Genomic DNA, 21,906 nt, shown 5'->3' on the forward strand with positions numbered 1-21,906 from the left:
AAAGAGATAAGGATAGAAGAGATCAAACTAAAAGAGCCTCCTTTGCTATGTATGTGGTCAGATTCAAGCTTTTCAATACCTTAGAGCTTTTACTTCTTTTGAGTGTTAGTGAATGTATCACCAGAACCAGAGCAGCCATGAGTAATGTGTGTTGTTTGAGTGCCGATATGGTTGCCATTCATGAGGCTCCCAAACTTTTCAGCCCTTGACTCCAAATAGATGCCAAAGACTCACGACCCCCAATGTCCCACGAATGGTAAAATGTTGCTTCATACTTCATTTACCTTGGTCTGCAGAAAATCCACCTACCTACCTGCACATGTGGCTGTTACCTGTTCTGTTATGAATTGACCTGCCACTACTGGAGTTTTGGGGAATCAACTGTTATTACCCAGCTCTCTTACTGATCTTCCGACAGTGTAAGATGCTTGATTCTGATTTGCCAAAACACCTTGACAATGGTTATTAACTTTCACTAATATGAGCAACACCAAAGGAAAACTGACACGCGTCATGTCACATCTATCAGCAGAAAAGAGTTATGTCACATTTTGCTTCTGCAAATGTACCAAACTCACATTTTGAGTTCCAGCATCCTGAAGGTCTTGATCAACCTGAAGGTCTTGTCTAACCCTGTCTGGATTCTATTTCCCATCACCACCTGCTAACCATATATTATCCCTTACTTAAATAACCCTAACCCTATCCTTAGGAGTCATCTGATAACAAAGAAAGGCAGAAAACATATGAACATTTGTATTTGCAAATTGAACTATTCTTATTGTCGATATTTTTACAATAATGAAAAACAAAACAAAACCTTCTGAGACCCCCCATTGGTGTCCAGCGACCCTCCAGGGGGTCCCGTCCCACACTCTGGGGAACCCCTGAATTAATACAATGACCTTGTTGCTATTTCTCTGTTGGCTGATTTTGCAGTATTATATTTGGCCATCAGCACAAATGTAGTTTAAAGGTCTCCAGCTGCATCCAAAATGGACCCAAAGACTGCCAGAAGTTGAAAATGAATGCCCGGTTTTAATAAGACTCCATCCAAAATGAAGTTGACCTAAAGTACTCATTGGCATGCTAAGGCACCAATTAGAAGTAGCAGGTCATTTTTCATAAGTCACAGCTGAAAAGTTGACAGTGAGTCCAGCTGGATCCACTTAAGTATGTTGAACCGGAACCACCATAAACCATGTTTATTTATAATAAGCCAGACGTAGTTCTTGCTAAAGAGCTAAAACGATACTCAAATTAGTTTCAAAAGATATGATAAAGGGGAGTAGACTTGGTATTCCAGTCAAATAGTGATTAGCCGAATTACTCAAGGTGATCTATCAGTATTTACAAGTTGTCCAGCCCCTGTGAGACTTCACCGCCTATGGCCTTGCATTTTAAACATGTACCTTTCATTTCGTTCACCTGGCAGTGCAATCTACTCTGCATCTAATGCTAATGAATACAAAATTATGTTATCGATCCTTAAGGGGATTTTTTTCTTTCCCCGGAGGTCAGGTTCAGAGGTCAAGGCCGGGTGCACAGTACACCGTGTCTGATGGAAAGGACTCAGCATCTAGTTTTAAGACAGCAGGGAGAACTTTAGTTAATGCAGATGCTCAAATCTGAACCATAAATGTTATTTAAACAGTTGTACTACTTTCTGTTAATCTGAACTGCAGATGTTGATACCATTAAATATTATTCAGAGACTAAAATATGAGTTTATGTCTTATTAAATCAAAGGATTATATGTGTATATGTGTTTAAGTAATATACGATACATCACAACATCTGACGGTTATCAGCATTGCCCCTCTGACTCGGTCTCCCACGCTTCCACTCTTGTGTCTCCATCTGTCATTCATTCTATATTCTCTTGCATTTTCCTCTTTCTCTCTTGTGTCTTTTCTACCAACACATTATCTTTCTTGTCCCCCTAACCATCCCATTATCTATTTATGCTGGCAATCAAAAGTCAAATTCACATTCAAAGAAGTGTAATTGGCATGACCTTGGAGTCTCTCTCCTTCTCTCTCTCCCTCTCTGGGTGTGTAACTTCCAGTCATGTTCATCTCCCTCTGTTGTTTTAAGTGATGTTTCATTAGGGGGCTGTCGTTTCTGTTGCTAGGGCTTCCACCCGAAAGATTTTTTATTTTTTTAGTCAACATGAATCACATTACAAAATCTGAAGGGCACATCCAAAGAATTTTTCTCAGTAATAAAACAAAAAAGTGCTCTGTTTGGGGAAGATGAGTCTTGGTGCTGCAGAAACAAATGGTGGTGTAAACACACTCAAACATTTGTCAAGGTTTACTAGGTATGCTTATTGTTTTTCATATAACCAATGCTATTTCATTCATGCAGTAAATTAATATATTTGTTTGTGTTTGGGTTTGTAAGAAAGCAAAAACAATGAATAACACAAGTAGAAGACAGAGAAGTGTATTGCACATTTTTCTTCTCTCCTTTGCACCGATGTTTCTCTGTACTAACTCGCTCCACCCTATTTCGCTCCCTGTCTTTCATTCTGTCATGCCTCTGTCTCAGTCTGTGCCTTGGCTGGCTTTTTTTTTCACCCTCCCCTGCCAGACAGCATTGACTTCTGTATATGTCGGGCTTGTATCTATTTGTCTGACTTAGTCTGTGAATGTTTTCTATCAGTGTTTCTCATTGTCTCTGTTCAGATATGCACAGCTGTCATTAATTATGAATTCTGAAATTTCCTATACACTCAACGTCACACACACACACACACATACATGCACACAACGACACACACAGACACACACAGATGGTGTCTTCCGTCCTTTTTATGTGCATTTCCTACTAATTGAGTGAGTACAGAGAAAGGAATGAGCTCTCTAGTTACTTCTTACTTTGTATGTGTTTGCAAATATATAACTCTCTCTGTATGTAGGTGTGTGTATATACGTGCGTTGCATGCTCTCTTCGGCGTGGGGCATAGCCTAGGGCGTTCTGTGTATCAAACTGGCTATCAATTTGTCAGGGAAACTAAGCATTATCTGGGTCAGACAGATGGATGTGTCTCTTTGTGAATAACAGTTTGTATTATGTAAGTGTGTGCGTGCACGCAAAATACATTTTTGGCGCAAGGTTTACCGTCATGTGGTTTTGCATGGAATGACTTGACATATATTTGTGTGCCTTGGATTGATTTTACAAGTTCATGACGGCTAATTCATACAGGGAGCGTGTGCGCTGCATTCCGTCAGCGCTGCGGGTTTGCTCCGTCTGACGGCACGTGCCCTGCTACACAGGAAGCGTGTTTGAAGCGTAGCGCAGCTGAGAGCAGGCAGGAGCAGCTGGGTCGAGTATAGAGAGAACAACATACAAACAACAGGTTACATAGCCTTTCTGTGGTTGAATTTCTGCTCATTTGGATAGTATCCTGTCACTTTTGTGCTTTCATCACTGCTGAGTATGCTGCATAATTATAAAGTTTTGTTTTTTGCAGGTTTTGATGTGTTTAATATTAATAATTGAGCTCTTCTTTCTTATCCTTACCTTTTGCCAAAGTTATTATCTTAAAGCCCTGCTGTGGTCGACATGGATCACGGATATGTGGCTATTTTGTTGCTGTTCACAATTACATCCATAATCAGTGATGATTTCCTATCTACACAATCTTTAAATGATCGGGAGTCCTTATGTGGATTTTTTTTTAATTGAGTGGATGTTTCATGCTGTCCTTGTGCCTGATTTCCTGTCCAGGTGAATATTTTCTGTTCAGCTTGATGTGTGCTGGACGTGGGCTCGAAAATAGACCCATGTATCATTAGCGGAGCGGCGTGGGGGTCAATTCCTAGCAAAGCTGAGACACAGCAGGGCACTCCCTGTGTAAAAATCAGCATTGACTAGAACAAGAACGTATCCACTGACAGCCAAATTCCACCGGATCCATGTCCGGTCTGTCTCTGATTCATTATGGCACTGGATCTGATAGGTTTCTATGTCAATGTGTTAAAGGTGACATATCATGCAAAATCGACTTTTTAATGGTTCTCTACCTGAAATATGTTTCCCTGGCATGAAAAAAATCCTTTCTGCCCCAGTTCTGATTTCTACACCTTTCTGAAAATGTGTGCTGAAACGAGCCGTTTCAGACTTCCGTGATTTTGTTACGTCACGACAATATCCGGTCTGTCACGGAGGTCAGAGCTCGGAGCTTGTTCAGCCCATAGACTGTATAAAATAATACTGGACTCCTCCGTTATTCATTCCCTGCACACATGTGTGCTAACAAGGAGCTTAGGAGGGAGACATGCTGGTTGTAGGCTGTCTTAATAAACACAAAGGTCGGTTTTACTCCCCACGTCTGCAGAATTGAAGATCTAGGGGACGATTTTTATTAATCATGGATAAGTGCTAGTGCTAGTTAGCATAGCCACATAGCTACATGTTAGTAGCTGTGTACCAAGACACACGTCGACATACTGATAAATAAAACAACAAGAAACACAAAATCTGTGACCAATCAGTCAGAAAGGTCCTGCTACAGGCGCCTCTCCTTCAGGATCAGGATTTAGGGGGTTGAAGTAACTGTCTGTGAGCAGCCGTGTATATTCAGCCAACATGTAAACATTAGATCAACGTGCTGGAGAGCCGAGGGGATATCCACTTCCTGAGGGGGCGTGGTCAGAGAGAAAACTGACCGTTCTGAGCAGGGCTGAAGAAGAGGGTTCTTCAGGCATGCCAAAATCTGATTTCAAAGTGTTTTTTTGAGCATAAACTTTAAAGACATGTTTTGGGGACGTCTTAGACCAATGTATTTTGATGAAAAAAGCGTGATATGTCACCTTTAACTTCCACTGGATCTGCTCAGTTGTGTTCCAGCTGTGTCTCTGATCTGGCACACCAGAGTCCTCCAGAAATCAGACACGCAAGACTTGCCGGATGCCGAAACACGACACATCAATCTCAACAGAGCAGATTGAGTGGGACAGGAAGTCAGGCACCAAAACAAATTAAAACATTCAGTTAATTTTCAGAATTAAACCCTGCAAACGCAGCCGATAGTTGTGGGTTTGTAGACAGACGGGACACGGATCTAATGGAAGTCCAACGTGACAGAACATGGCGTAGCACTTCCCTTGTAAATTAGGAGTGAGTGTGTGCATTTGTAATGTGTGTGCATGCATGTGGAGGCTTATTCTAATCAGCAAAAAAACTAAGACAAGTGACAGAAACAGCTTAACTCCAGAGTAAACATGCCCATAAACACGCTCAAAATTCCTCCCAACGACAGGACTGGCACCTCTCTTTCTCCTTCGTGATTCATTCCTTCCTCTTTACATAGTTTTATTTTTCTCGAGAGAGTTCCTCCTTCATCCTCCTTCCACCTTTCTCTTACTTTGCTTGCTCTTTTTTTCTAGCTTTCTCTTTCGCTGAAAATAGATAAGGATTGATCAATACAATATGGCATGATCTTTGCTTGAATAAATCTTTCAGACACTCGGCATTGAGCTGTTTTTTTGTAAAGAAATAGGTTAGATGAAAATAAAATCAGATTTATCAAATCCAGTCAAAGCTCCTGCATTAGAGTAAATTACAGTTCTCGGACACTTTTAAAGAAAAAATGAGCTTTTACTCTCAACACATACAGAATTGTTTGGGGCACAGTTCTTATTTCCTATGTGCTTTATCCTTCAAGTTTCCCATCAAAAATCAATTGATATTCCTCCTGACTTTCATCTTCAATCAGTCTGTTTCCGTTTGCCTTCCATTTCTTCTCTATTCCTCAATTTCTTTCGGCCTTCATCCGCTTCTCCTTATTTTGTTTTCTTTCCATCTCCCTTTTTCACTCACCTTCTCTGCTGCTTTCACTTAATCCCTCAAGACAACATGCCCATTTCCTAAGACGTTCCCACTCTGTTTATGGGTTTGTGAGTGTGTTAGTGTGTGTTAGTCTGTGTGTGTGTGTGTGTGTGTGTGTGTGTGTGTGTGTGTGTGTGTGTGTGTGTGTGTGTGTGTGTGTGTGTGTGTGTGATCCGCGTGACAAAGTGATGTGCGTCACTAGGGACTTATTGACTTCCTCAGACTCTTTCTTTGGGTCAGCTGACTCAAACTGCCAAGGCTCGTTGGTTAATAAGCCAAGGCCACTCTCCACTAAAAGTCAAGTGAGAAATTGACTCTTCTGTAAAACACACTCACACAGACAAACACACACACATGCACACGTGCGCACACAACATGCACACACTTGGTCTAAATTATGGTCATGCATCTTGTGTGAACTTTTAGAAGAAAAGTTGCTGCATTGTGTTTCTTCACTTTCTCTTTTCTCCCTCAAAACCTCAGTTCACGAATCAATTGAAACATGCTCATGATCACCTCTTGCTCTGACTGACTTCTTTGTTGAGCTCCTTTTTTTCTGGAGGTGGCTGTGGCAATGTGACCACAATATTAGCACCATGCAGTGAGGGATGACTAGATGATTTGGTCAGCTATTGTTTCTCTCCGTCTCTCTCAATGTCAACATTTAGAATCTAAGTCGAACAACAAAAGCAAGTTGAAATAAAATAAGGAAAAAACAAGCTTCTGGTCAACACTGAGACAAAGCAGAGTAGATGAGTGGTAAAATCATTCTAGCTTTGTAATTATCAGCATTCTCCCACTTGAAGTCAAGTGGGGGAATGATGAGAGGTTGAAGAAAAGTCAAGCATCAGTGGTAGAATATCCTAGCAAGGTTGCAACAAATCCCAAAATACAGCATGGTAGCATTGCGGAGTACCGGAGTGTTGACAGAAAAAGAAGATGGGAGTAAAACTGTATCAATTTCTCTGAAAAGAAGAAGAGAGCACAACAGTGTATGGAGCAAAAGAAGCGGCAAAGGGCCTGAGCAGAGAAGAGGTACAGTACAATAAAAAAGAAGATTGAAATGCATACTCACCAAGCTGACTGCGTCTCTGAGCGTAGGCTACCACCACTGCTGCCAGAACTACACAGCACAACGATGTCACAAGGTTTGCCATCTGTAGACACACACACAGCAAAGTCATCAGTGTGAGCACGTGCGAGAGACAGAGAGCCGGCCAGTGAGTGTGTCCGCCTGTCGTCCTGATAGGCTAACAGACCCATAGACGCCTACAACACCATGTAAGAGATGGAGAGATAGCTGCTTCCTGTCTTCTCTGTATCTATCAGCGTCTCTCTACCTCCTGCTAATAAGAGGATCCCTTGATTGGGGTTTTCCTCGTCCTTTGCTGTTTTCCTCTTAATCCTCAAGCTCCTTTTCTCAAATGGCATTCCTTTCTTTACTTCTCCAACTGTTGTTATCCTGTACAACCTCTCTCTCTCTCTCTTTCTGTTCATCAGACTAATGGGTCCATCCTCTCTGGGATGGGCTTTGGCCAGTAGCTCTTAAAGGTATAGGACACCATAAACAAACAGCCTTAGTGTGAAACAACAGCACTTGATGGGAATTCTCTCTCCACATAGGCGGTTCACAGAGATGTTTCATAGATTGTATTTAAATGTTTGAGTTTTCGGCTCATCTAATTTCTTCATCATACTTTATGATAATGTCTCTTAATGTTGTTGTTGTTGTTGTTCCTTTTCTTTTAAACAACGTTCATTGTATGTATATGTCTATGTATGTATTAGGTGTTAAAATTAATCAAGTATCGATTAATTGATTGTTAAGAACTTATTCAAACACGCAGTTTTGTTTTTCAATTTTCTATCATGTGGAACAAACATCATGTTGTCTCATTTTACTCTCAGCTTCTAGTGAAGTTTTACATTTGAAGCATGTTTCAGTGTGAATCAACTTACTAAATGTATTGCGTCCAGCAGAGACGGTCAGTTGGGGGCAGCAGCTGTGTGCCAGGTCTTCACAAGTGCTTTTTTTGGAGTAGCAATAAATACACAACTGCGGACAACAAAAACACATACACAAAGTTTCCCCCATCTTTGGATACAAACCCAATAGACTGGTGGGACAGCTCTGATGTTCAACATCAGAGCCATCTGAGCGTGTTTTCTGCCCCTGGACTGAGTATGACCCGGTTGCGCTCCTGACTGACACCTGACCATGTATACCTGTTTATTTTTCTCAATAAGAACGAGTAGGCAGAAAATAGGACACTGTGGGTCTGAAATGTTATCTGTTCAGCTTTTGTTGAAGCAAATCCACATTTAGTAGTCTGAGCCTTGACTTCATATGACTATGTCTTCTGAGAATCAAGCCCTTTTACACCTTAATACTCAGACTGTTCAACATTTTGTACAACTTTATAGATTCCGTAGCTATTAAATACTGTCAGTTATATACATTATGTTACTGTGGAAATCACGATTCAGCGAGAAAAAAGCAGTTGGTATTGTTTTTGTCAAAGGAAACATCTACATTTTTTTAATGATTAATCGATCATTGATTGGTAACATTTCTGAAGATCGATCACGGAGAATACAGACAATTTGCACCCCTAGTATGTATGTATGTATGTATGTATGTACTTGCATATGTTTATACGTACGTTCGTTTGTATGGATAGATAGGTTTGAAGCCACTAGCCTGGCATTATCAAAAGTAAACAAAATCTACCCAGCAGTATTTTTAAAGCTTATCTCATATCATACTGTATGTTGATGCTTTTAATCCATACAAAAATGGGTAAAAATAAATAAAAATGGCATAGGATTGGGGGTCTTATTAACCATGAAATGTTTTCTCAAAGTAACTGTCTTATAATCTGTATTCCTGTTGTTTTCTTCTCAAACACTCAACCTATTTGTTAACTCCCCAGCTTTTAAATTGTATATATCATAAAACTTGCTTTTACTAGGAGGTAAAAGTCCAGACGTCACAGTCCTCTCCAACCACGGGAGCTGGTAGGGATATACCATTGAGGTGTTCAAGGACACTTGACCAGGGCAGATTTCTGCCAAAGGGGCTGCTTGAACCCAGAGCCGCCCATCAAAACGGGACCTCTTTCTCTGTCTTTTATCTCTCCCTGCTCTTCTGCTCTCTCCTCTGCACAGCAAAAAGAGAGATAGTTGTCTCTCTTACAGACAAAGATTGTCTAAGGGTGTGCCTGCTGCTGAGACTTTTGGTGAGGTGTATGTATTTGCATGTGAACAGACTGAGGGCTGTAAATAGAGGGAAAAAAGGAAAGTAAATTTCCTTGTTCTTTTGATGCAAGGCTCAAGCTGTTACAAAATACTGTCATCCTCCATTATCTCTTGGTCTTTAAGCTTTATCCCTCCCTGCCTCACTACTCTTCTCCACCTCTCCAAATCTCTACTTTTACCATTTCACTATTATGCCGCCTATCTCTCTTCAGTACAGCTGGTATGCAACTTTCCATCTTCCTTTACCCTTCAAGCCTTCTGTCTTTCTTTGTTCAACACAAATACAAGTACACCATGTTAGAGCATCTGAGAACAAGAGTTACACATCTGTGATGGTGCTGAAGGTTAAAAACATGAAAAAGCTTTTAGAGTCTGACTCGAATGTCAAGTGGCAATAAAACAGAAACTGACATTAAACAGTGTCATGAATGTTTGAAAAAAGGACTGAACTAATGGCGTATAAAAACACTAATAACTAAGAATGAATAAAAAACTTTTATACTGAATTTACTCATTTCAGAAAGGGCAAAACACACTTTTCTCAACTCGGAAATCTAAAATTAATATATTTCTTAAATGTAAATTATTTCTCTAACAAAAAGCAATAAATGGAACATTAGTCTTATGAGAAAATGTCAAAATACACTGCTGGTTTCTGGGTAACTAACTGGATTTTGTTGACTTTTTGGTGTTCTTCCAAATGGATATCTAATTTAACAGATAATACATAAAAAACAATGGAAAATAAAAAAAAATTACAAACAAGAAGAACCAATCACCTTCAATCAAGACAAGAGGCTTATTTTTAACCACTTAAACACTTTTTTTTTATCCAGAACATGAAGCTAACCCTCAACAACTGAAGATCCTAATGCAACAGATAGCAGTTTTCAATCTTAAGAGGACACAATATTAAACCAGGACATCTAAAGGGCTACATCCACTGGAAAACATATAAATAAAATAGGTATTTAAATTATTGTCAATATTTCCAAACATCAGTGATCAGTGAAGCCACTGTCAGTTGATATCTACCATGCTAATGGAACACAAAGAGGCAGCAACTGGACTACAACAAATGAAGACAGGAGGAACAAAGGTAATATCTCAAGCTGCTCACTTAACTCACATTGATGGCAGTGAAATTCAATATCCTAAAGACAGCCACAGAGAAAGAAGGCCTTTAAATGAACTCATTAGCGACAATCCAGAGTCGTTATTAGAAGACTTCCTCAGGAAGAACAACTTATCCTAACAATAAAAATTACCACTACAGAACAATGATGGCTCAAGGAACCATGGAACAGTTTGGACAACTTCTAGAACAGTTTCCAACAACTGAAGTTTATTTCAGCACCACACATTTAAGATCACTCCTCAGCTAGAGCTGCGGATCAGATCACCAACTGAATCATCACTTAAATTTTCCAGCAGTCTCAGAATGCTGAAATATGGATTCTCCACTGTGGAGATAGAATTCATAGGCAATGCTGTTTATCAAGGATCTGGTTAATGTACTTTCTCTATTCTTCCAACCACTCAAAGTGCTTTTACATTTCATGTCACTTTCACCCATTCATACCACATTTATGCATTCACTGATGGAGGAGGCTGCTATGTAAAGAGCTCATCAGAATTAATTGTTCCAATTCACACACCAATGGCACAGCCACCAGGGGCAGTTTTGAATTTAAGTGTCTTGCTCAAAGACACTTCAGTATCCCCCAACCTTGTGATTGAGAGCCAAGCTCTACAACTGAGCAACACATTTGGATTTGAATTAACTAAAAAATCCTGCAAAAATAAGAGAGGTTTTTATCCATGGGCAATATTTACTTTTTATATTTATATACCTGGACAAAGGATCAAAGACCTTGAGGAACTCAAAAAGATTTTTTTTTTCCGAAGTCGAGCATCAATCTGGATATGTGGCTATCTTACTGCCAGAACTGATGGAGAACCAGACTTTACTCTGAGTGAAACAAACACATCTTTGGACATTCCCTTTTGTACCACACCCATATAAACAAACAAGGAAAAAGCTATGACAGTGTAATAAACAAAACTGGCAAACAGATACTTCAGCTGTGTAAAGATACAAGTCTGTACATCGTTAACAGCAGAACCACATGAGATTCTCAAGGGCAGATTCACTCAATGATTTGTAGCAGTGTTGTAGATCATGCCATCTCCAATATTAACCCAAAATATACAAGTGCATTTGTAGAACTGCCCCAACTGCTCTTATCAGACCATGGTCAAATAACCTTGTTTCTTAAAAATGCTTGGCACCATCTCTATGTACAAACCTTAAGTACAGGCTGTTTCCTCTGTCAGCCAAAATATTAATGGTCAGAGGAAAGCACTACTGCTGATACAAGAGCAAAAACAAGTGACCAAGTCCAAAATATGTTAGATACTTTTCTGAAGCCAATGAGAAAAAAATATATATGGCCGCACAAGACCTTCAAACACATTTTTCCTTTTGGCAAAATAATCTAAATAGAGTACAGACCAGTAAACATAGTGTAAAACAGAAACACTGTTGATTTGACTGAGAACATGCTACATCTAGATGAAACTTAAGAAAACTATCACATCATCAACATAGAAACCAAATATCCAAGAGGCAAGGCTTGAGTATCTCTCAGCCCTAACAATATACAAAGCTTCTACAGAACAAGATAGTAGGTAACATTAGAGAATAGTTAGACACAATTGAAAAGGCTTTAAATGATAGTACCTTTTGGAAACCCTGGAAAGTATTTGTGAAAGATCTAACAGTGTCCAATTCAAAACAGCAATACCTGGAAAAATGACTCTGAAGGCTTTCATGAAAATCATGGATGTCAAGGCTTGAATTGCACGCAAGCTTCAACACTAGAAAAACTGAGAGAACTGGAGAGGACTGTAAAAGAGAGGCACCAATGTGCCCTTGAATGCCCCATTATTATGAAAGAACTCCAAAAAAGTTCAAAACCATAAAAAATTGAAATCTTGTGGTATAGACAGTATAAACTCAGATTTGTTGAGAAACAGTAATGTCAAACTTCAATTTGCTTTGCTGATGCTCTTTAACTTGGTGGACATTTCCCTGTGACTTAGCACAAAGGTCTTTTTTCTCCTATAATTAAAAAATGGGACAAATGCAACCCCAGTGATTACAGAGGAATCCATGTGAACAGTATCCTCAGCAAACTCTGCAGTAACATCCTAAACTCTCGAATTTTGTCATACCTCATTGAACTCAATGTCCTGTCGAAAAGCCAGATTCGTCTCTTACCCAACCACAAAGCATCAGACTGTACACACACTAATCCAAAACCATATTCATAAAAAACTAAAGGGGAAACGTATCATGTTTGTAGATTTAAAAGGCATTTGAGATAGTTTGATGTAATGGATTGTTCTATCAACTCGTTCAGTGTGGCACTGGAAGCAGCGTTTATGACTTGATCAAATCCAAATGCTTGAACAATGAACGCTGTATAAATTAAGAAAACAAAAGCACAGAATTATAAACTCTGAATAAGGATGAGGGGTACATCAAGGATACAACTTATCCCCCAAGATCTGCAGTTAGGGAGTCCTATTACAAAGTAGTGGCTCACATCCTTACAACTTTGCCTTAAACAGGTAACTTAGCAGTTTCAAAAATAGAGATCAATTGTACGGGATAGTCTTAAACTTACCTTTTTAACATATTCCTGTCCATTCTTAAACTTCTAGAGTTATATTTTTAAAGGCTTTTTTCTGTTACAGTGCAGAGATGCAGAGATTAGACTTGATTTTATGCTTTCATTTTTGTATTTTTTTAACACATTGTTTTGGTTGTTTCCTTGAAGAGTTTAATCCATCATCTGAATCTGCTTTTTGTGCTTTTATATATTTTCTACCTTTACTAGCATGTCTAGAGGCAAACAACTGACCTCTGCCTTATAATCAAAATGATGCATTTGGGGACTTTGTCTACTACAAAGTAGAGCTACTGAGGTCTGAAAAGGTCATCTTTGAGCCATCTCATATGTTCTTAAAGTTTAACTGACAGGTGGTTGCAGGATTAAAAGGCAAAGAGTTCCTGTTTGATATTTCAGTGCATAAAGTGATGAGTTTTTGAGAGTTTGGAACTGCACCTGTGACTTTGAAAGAGCAATATTAACTGAATGTTTGCATGCATGCACGCATATGATTGAGGGATAGATTGTGTGTTTGTGTGTGGGCAAAGTTGTGTGAGTGATTGGCAGTTCATATATATTTAATCTGAGCAGATATTGAGGAGAGTGACAGGGGGTGAAATTAAAATTGCATCCCTTGTCAGGGCATCATAATCCCCATCTCTTCTCTTCAAGTGCTGGTTTGCACATCAAGATTCAAATACTCTATGTGTGTGTATGTGTGTGAGGGTTTGCATGCATTTGGGCTTCTCTGGGTGCAAATGCAACAGTGATGTGTGTTTGCTTCAAACTATGAGGGTATTTAGCCTGTCTATCAAAATACAATACAGTTTTGAAATCTGACAGCTTCAGATCGCTCACATAATGACAGCCCACGGGTGGTAAGTGTTGCAATCACAGAAACTCAATACAAACCCTCCTCATCTCATCCATCCATCCATCAATCCATCCATCCATCCATCCATCCATCCATCCATCCATCCATCCGTCCATCCTCCCTCGAGCCCACCCATTTATTCCTTTTTTTCTTCCCCTCTTCAATATTTATTTATTCATTTTTTATTGGAGGGGAAAGGGCTGAATAGGCGTGATACTTTTGGCTGCTTAATTAAAATATATAATTCATCGCTGCGTCAAATGATTTTGCCTCTGCGTCTTTGTGGAGTCCGATTTGGGAACATTTGCATTTAAATTGGAAAGCCAGGAGGGAAATACACTAGGCGGGCCAGGGTGTGTGTGAGAGAGAATGAAAGAAAATAGAAGGCATCCTTCTCTTAAAGAAATGCACATACATCGTCTCTGGCTTTCTTCCTTTCTTCCTGGTCTTATTTCTCTCGCAGTGTGAGGCATCCAAAATCACACCAAGAACACTGGTTTGCCAAACAGCACACCCTGTACTGGATAACTTGGAGGTTTGTCCTCTAAAGTATAACTTTCAGTCTTTCTTTTATCTGTGAAGTTCTATTTGCTATCAGCCAATCAATCATAATCAGCATGTATCATCAATAACGGCAAAGTATAGCAGCAATTAAAAAATAAGAACATGTGTGAGCTTTTTTTCTCTCTCACTAATGTCTGATTAAAACAGAACTCCTCTTTTCGGCAAGCTGTCAGAGATAAAGTAGTTTATTACTGATGTGTCTGTAGAGAGAGTAAAAGAGGGGCCCCATCCTGGGTCATAAATGAGTTATTCAGTGTAGATCAGCAGAAGTGTTTACAGCTCCTGGGAACATCAACCTCAGCTATCAAAGCTACAGAAGGAGCTTACAATATATGACTTGTATTCTCTTTCTTGAGACAATCAGCAGGAAACTGTGTGAAGATTTTCAAAATGGGATATCCATTATGTTAAAACAACAGCACCTGCTCTGACAAAGTGTTTACATCATAAAATCAAAACAGTTTATATAAGTTTTAAAGGTTAGAAGAAACTATCGTATTCAGCAATTCCTTTAGGGTAAGTGCTGGATTGAGATTTATGGATCATAAAGGCAGTAAAAGTCTATATGACGCTGGGCTAGTGGTGCATTATCCTCCTGGGATGCAATTGGAGGTCACCTGCTTCTGAAACTAGTGTGTCTGGCATCATTGTGCATGTTAAAAAGTCTGTAAAATCACACCTTTTGCTGCCTGCTTGCTTTATATTCCTACTTACAGCGATACAACTCACCATCTGGAGGAATGGGCTGTGCATATAAACAGGAAAGACTGCCTCATTTAGCAGCCAGTAAAAGTACAACAGTGAAGCCATTCAACACAACTTTGAAACTGAAGCATAGGACCTCCTTAAGGATTATTCTTTGTAAGTCCAAAAGTTTTATAAAAGATCTACAGAGGCATGATAAAGTCTGGAATGATGGATAAGTTGCAGAAATCTGTCCTTGGACAAGGAGAAAGGGTGAATAACTCCAGATTCTTTCAGGGAGAATATGATAATTTCATCATGAAAAGTAAAACCTTGAAAACTGGTAGGTGAGGCATCCTGTCCAGGGGGTACACTAATACATCAAATGGATGCACGTTGCAGAAATAAGACCTCTGTGCTGTGTACCACTCAATGAAGCCAATATCAGCCATACTTTGAGACATGAGGTCTTTCCTAACTTGAGGCAATGGAACACAAGCATTTTTAAGTACTTCAATATTTTTTCCAGTCTAACTTCATTTTAAGATCTTCACCAAGTAAAAAAAAAAAAAAGGACTTTCCCCAAAAAATATTTTGATTAAAAACAGAAGAGGTCATTTGGTGATTCTTAGCATGACAGGAAAAACAAAAGTGTGTGAGAAATATCTCATAATTCTGTATCTTAACCTGAACCAGAATGTTTATTGGAGGAGTAGAAGCAAAGTAAAGCACAACAAAATGAAGAGAGAGAGAGAGAGAGAGAGAGAGAGAGAGAGAGAGAGAGAGAGAGAGAGAGAGAGAGAGAGAGAGAGAAAAGAAAGAAAGAGAAAAAAGAAAAAAGAGAGAAAGTGAAAGAAAGAAAAGAAAAAAGAGAGAAAGTGAAAGAAAGAAAAAAGAAAGAAAGAGAAAGATAGAGAAAGAAAGAAAGAAAGAAAGAAAGAAAGAAAGAAAGAAAGAAAGAAAGAAAGAAAGAAAGAAAGAAAGAAAGAAAAAAAGAAAGAAAGAAAGAAAGTCAAACAGAAAGAAAGAAAAAGAAAGAGAGAAAAAAGAAAGAATGAATGAATGAACAAACAAAAGAAAGAATGTCAAAGAGAGATATATTCCTAAAGAAAGAAAGAAAGAAATATCTTAACAATACAAAATAAAGGTAGAGAGATCATTTCTATCCCTTTTCTCTTTCTTACTGTGGAAAAAAATCTATACAAAAAATAACAACTGAATGAAATCTTACGTGAATAAAATGATATAAAAGTGTGAAGCAGGTAAGAGTTAAGACATTGTGTCATTCTAAAAATGAACATTGAGGTTTTTTGTTTTTTTTCATATACTAAAGCAGAAAATTGACCTTCTTATAAGACCGAGCAGTAGCTGTACATTTAGAGACAGGTGTTCATCCACATGGGCTTTGAGTGCTAATTAGCTCAAATGTTAATGAGTGTACAGTGCCCGTGACCCGAGCGCTCATATTATAAGGGAAATGAGAATTATGGCACCTCATTCATCAATAACTGTCCTGCTGATGATCATTGTTGAACAAACACACACGCTAACCCACGCGCGCAAACACATAATTACACATAACTGCTGCCATTGAAACATTTAAAGTCATGCTCCCTATGCAATAATACAACTTCCTTATTCCCATAATGCTTTGCTTTTCTTGGCAACACTAATTCTCTCATCAATCATGCGGGATTGCAACAGATTACCATCAAGTGAGGTGGTGGTGGTGGTGGTGGTGGTAGTGTGTGTGCGTGTATGTGTGTGTGTGTAACAGTTCAGCTGCTGGCATTTTGGGGGACAGCTCACACACATTCATTGCACACACTGGTGTGCACGGTTGGCATTTAGTGCAGAGTGTTGATAGCTGGATTGGCTGTGACCTTTTTCACAGCCATTGTGATTCCAATTGCTCACTAAAGACAACGTCAATTGTGACTCGAGAGGCAACAGAGGTACACTTCCATAAACACATGTGTGCATGCATGATAATACACACCGTTGTACATATATGTGTGTGTGTGTGTGTGTGTGTGTGTGTGTGTGTGTGTGTGTGTGTGTGTGTGAATGACTGGCTCTTGGCTCTTGGTGATAAATTCAGCCATTGATCACATGTGACTGCTCTCAGCTGGCTGAGATTTAGAGGACCTGAACACGTCAGCTACTATGTATCATGTATCCTGAGGCACTACTACTGCTGCTCTGCTGCTGGTGGACATCCCCCTAGCTGCATGCAAAAAGACAGTACTCAAATTACAGACCTCATGGAGAAGTGTTATGAGCTCATCCTTGCTAGATAATGTATTTAATTATCTAAAGGTAACATAAATGTATGATTTATCAAAAGCCTAATATTAAAAGACATTGTAATCTGACACAATTAACTCAAAATGAACTGAGACTGTCAGTAAACAGACAGCATGAGCCTGATTTAGGACAATAAGGCCTTATATTCATGCTTCTGACAGGTACGATTATGGATGTGCATGTATGTATGAGAGCTCATTGTGTGTGTGTGTGTGTGTGTGTGTGTGTGTGTGTGTGTGTGTGTGTGTGTGTGTGTGTGTGTGTGTGTGTGTGTGTGTGTGTGTGTGTGTGTGTGTGTGTGCATGCATATGCGGGTGTTTTTGTCTCCACCCAGCCATCTGGACCTCCTTGGGTGTGTAGAAGCAGATTTAGGTGGTTAGAGAGCTCCGAGAAAACACAGTGTTACCTCCAGCCCTTTCACCTCTGAACTCTATAAGTGTATCAAAGCTAAGAAAACAGAGCACTTTATGTGTCGGTGTGTATGTCTGTGTGTCTGTGCGTGTTGGATTGGCTGTGTGTGTGTCAGCATTCTTAAAGCCTATAAGGCTTTGAATGATGGGTGTAGACTCCCCTTTGTGAACAGGGAGGCTCCAGGAGCTGTGCAGCATGTGTGTGCGTGTATGTGTGTGTGTGTATGACGGAGAGTGTGATGTACGGGCTGTGATGTTCTGAACAGAGGTGTTTTTACAGGGAGTTAATCAGAACCAGAGCTCAGGCCTTGCCCACAGAGGATGAAACACACACATGCACACGCACGCACGCACACGCACACACACACACACGCACACGCACACACACACACACGCGCACACACACACACACACACACACACACACACACACACACACCAAATAAAGTCACTGCCCTTCCTTTCCTGAATCAATACAACTGACCTGCAGTAAAATGGATGCTACTGCTACCTATTTTGTATTATGTAGATAAAATAAAACTTAATATGGTGACAGATGCAATGAATGATAACCAAGTTTAAATGTTGATTCTTAATCCATTAGTATCTAAAAATAAATTCAATTCAATTCAAAATACTTTCTTTATCCCGGGGGCAATTAAAGGGCCAGAAACATTGTTAAATAAAAATTGTTTTAAAAAGTTCAATTTACTTGACAAATATGGTTAATAGTCCAAAATCCTGATCACACAGTATCTTTCTTTTTTTTCAAAGAAGAGCAGTTACACATCTACGGAAGAGAACTAGGGCAACTTAATAAAAAATTGGAGGACGGGCAAGCAAAAAAAAAAAATTTTAAGATGATTTTTTTATTAAATTCTGAGATTAAAGTCATAAATCTGACTTTTTTTCCACAGAATTCTGAGAATTAAGTTACAATTCTGACTTTAATTTCAGAATTTATGAAAATAAAAATATGTATTTATTTGTATTTTTTTTGTTAACCCACCCTCCAGTTTTTTTTTTTGTTCAGTGGCCCTAATCCTCCTCCATAGACACCAGTCTAAATCACAATAGATAAATAGATAAACATTTATGTAGGACAAAATATGATTTGTCTCCTTTCCCACCAATTCATTGGAAACTTAGGACTGGTATGCTAATAAAGGCTATTTTTATCATTTAGCTGCTTTAGCGTAAAGCTGAGAAATATGCAGGCTAAAATTAATTTCAAAAACCTCTCTTTTCCTCCACGGATGGCCCATGCAATGATTTTTAATTCTAAAAGAATCAAAATGTATTTCTGTTCAGCGGGGCAGTACTGGTATTTAACATCTGCAAAAACTGTCTTTGAATATTGACCTCTGAACCAGCCAACTTTAAGCATTCATTATGGCCAGTGTGATGAAGGGTTTTGTCTTCCAAAACCAGATGATGTTATATAAGGAATAATTGCCTATTCCTCTGACTGTTGTGCTGGCCCATTCTTGGTATTACAGACATAAGGAAGTATTTCTTTCTTCAATAATGAAAACTAAATTTGAAATATCACACAGGGTCCAAAGAGGTCCAGCAGGGGTTCTGACTTTCACACACACACAGATTGGAACCCTAGTCTTGGGAAATGTTTTCGCACCATTGCAGTTGCAAAGATGCCATGTGCTGATAGTTACTAAGCATTATGTTGAACTCTAACAGAGCCTCACTGTGTTGCAAAAGAGTAAATGATATAAAGATTTCAGCTGCAACTGTGAAAAGAGTGTTTGAGAAAAGATGATACAGAGACACATAAAGGTTCTCTGAATCTTTTGAAACCACTTCACCACACTAAAGATGACAGACCTTGACAGCAAAGAAATGGAAGAGAACATCCAGTGTGTTAAAGGTAGAAGGGCCTGAAGTCCATATTCAAATGTTTGTCAGGCCACAAAAGTCACATTAGTGTGAAAAAGTTGACCTGTTTGTGGTTTATCAGCAAAAGCCCTGCCAGTTTGGTGCTTAAGAGATGCTTTATTCTTGGTTTGATTGATCAATGCTACTTCAATCTATGTCAAACTTTTGCTGCATCAAGTGTATATATCAAAGCAAAGTCCCTGCCATGTTGTTGTCAGTTGTTGAGTATTTCTCAATAACTTTATCTCTCAAAAAGTACACCAGACTTCCAAGCTAAGATTTCTGGATGACTCTGCTTTGAATATATTTTGACTGGCAGTCCACCATCTTTGCAATCTTGAAGATAGAGTTTCTGAAGAGTTTTTCAAAATTAAACTGGGAATGTTTCCTACTGAATATTTTCAACACATTACCACAGTGGAGTCTATTCAAAACTTTATTTTCTTTTTGATCAAAACAAGAGGTAACAGGGTGCTGGTTGCCTAGCGATTTAAGAGCACCCCATATGCAGAGGCCAAAGTCCTTGTTGCAGAGGTCACTGGTTCAACTCCCGGCCTTGACCATTTGCTACTCCCAACTCCCTACTCCCCACATTTCCATTCTCTCTACAGCTGCCCGGTCAATAAAGGAGAAAAGGCCAAAAATATAACTCAAAGAAGAAAGTTGAGAAGATTGGGTGTAGGGAGAGCAAGGAAAAAAGGAAGACGACAAACATTTTTCTGATATTTACAGTCTTATTTTCTTGTGTATGAGTGTGTGTGTGTGTGTGTGTGTGTGTGTGTGTGTGTGTGTGTGTGTGTGTGTGTGTGTGTGTGTGTGTGTGTGTGTGTGTGTGTGTGTGAGAGTGTGAGCGTGAGAGAGAGAGAGAGAGTGTCTAAGGGTGTGTGTGCACTGGAAACTAAAAACAGCATGTTTACTCAACCTGTATGCCAAGCCTCTTCCGTAAATATAGAGGATACAGTGGCAGCATAGACTAGGCTTGTACATTTCAAAACACACAAACACACACACACAAACACACAGTCATGCACATGTGCCAACTCAAAAACTGAGTTGAACAGTCCGCTGGTCTTCACCGCAGGAATCTATTCCTAGGGTTGAATCCTTTGGCGTTCATTTCTATCAGCTGGGTGGCCTTCAATGCACACGCAGACAAACATTGTTCGGTAACACACAACACCATGTGCAGGTCTGTCGGACGCTCAATCACACGTCTGCTTAGTGAGGACACGATTTAAGATGTGGATAAATGTTGAAATAATAATGAAATAATATGAAATAAACCTTAGAATGCATACTGTTTATGCACAAACACACACAAACACACACAAACACACTGTAGCTGAGCACAAAACCGACATGCACCATAAGTTGGGTGGCCCAGAACCTCAGTAACCAGACAAACATACTAACTATATGGGAGCATTCACTAACTACAGTTAAGTGTCTGTTCATTCTAAGCAAATACTTGACCAAAATAGTCCTGTGTGTCTATGTGTGTGTGTGCGCTTTCAAGGCTATTGGTATATTTGTGAGGAGGTTGAGCCAAAAGAGATCAAGAAAATAGTAATTATATGATCTCAGGGATCAGAGGTCATGTAGTAGAAAATATGCCTGTTCTTTAAATAATCTATGACAATAAAACATTTTTACAAACTAGGTTCGTCCCAGTCCACCTATGTGGGATCGTAAATGTAACTGCGTGAAGTAATCATATAATGTTCTCTATGTACCCATTCTCTTCTGTTCACTGTTTTCACCATATCTCAGTTACTGATCTGAGGTTTAGGGAAACACATATAAAAAGCTCATTGCAACCGCTTTCAGTACAGAAGAGAAGAGCCATCAGAATAGTACATAATGTTGATTTCCACAAACAAACAAACCTTGAAATGATTTGATCTTGTAGATTTTAAAACGGCACAAAAAGTGTATAAAGCAAGGAAATATCTGCTGCATGGACATATCCAAAGAATGTTCTTTGAAAGAGAGGGGAGTTAGACCTTAAGAGGGAAGTGAAATCTAAGGAGTATTCGGACTACAAGGTAAAATTATGTATTTCAATCTGTGGAACAGACTCAACATGGAGCTACAGCAATGCCAAAACATAATCCAGTTTAAGAATAAGTATAAAGAAATGATTTTCATGAGGTACAGGGAGGAAGAGGCACGTTGCTAATAATTAGGGGTTTGCTTTGATTGTGCGAGTAAATATGAAGATAAGACAAAGATTTGTTTTACGGGAATGCATTCATAACATGACAGGAAATAGATAGTGAATAAAGGGGTAGGATTAGATACGGGGTTTTTTTGCACACTTAAATTAAAATGTTTCAGTGTTCCATGATGGAATTGATTGATTTTGTTTTTTTTGTTCTTTCGTCTCTTTTAATTGTATG

General features: G+C 39.1%; 1 protein-coding gene across 3 annotated transcripts in view; it reads right to left on the reverse strand.

Annotated features, from left to right (window-relative positions):
- Positions 1-21,906, reverse strand: part of cntfr (ciliary neurotrophic factor receptor) — a 261,418-nt gene that overhangs the window by 147,714 nt on the left and 91,798 nt on the right. For 2 of the 3 annotated variants that reach the window (XM_034708919.1, XM_034708920.1), the window contains exon 3: positions 6,917-6,998. In XM_034708919.1, the coding sequence (XP_034564810.1) occupies positions 6,917-6,998 (82 nt within the window). Of the gene's footprint in view, positions 1-6,916; positions 7,026-21,906 lie in introns of those variants that run through there. The other variant, XM_034708918.1, reaches the window with a different exon arrangement.

Source organism: Notolabrus celidotus, chromosome 19 (genome assembly GCF_009762535.1).
Source record: "Notolabrus celidotus isolate fNotCel1 chromosome 19, fNotCel1.pri, whole genome shotgun sequence".
In the NCBI taxonomy this organism is placed as follows: Eukaryota; Metazoa; Chordata; class Actinopteri; order Labriformes; family Labridae; genus Notolabrus; species Notolabrus celidotus.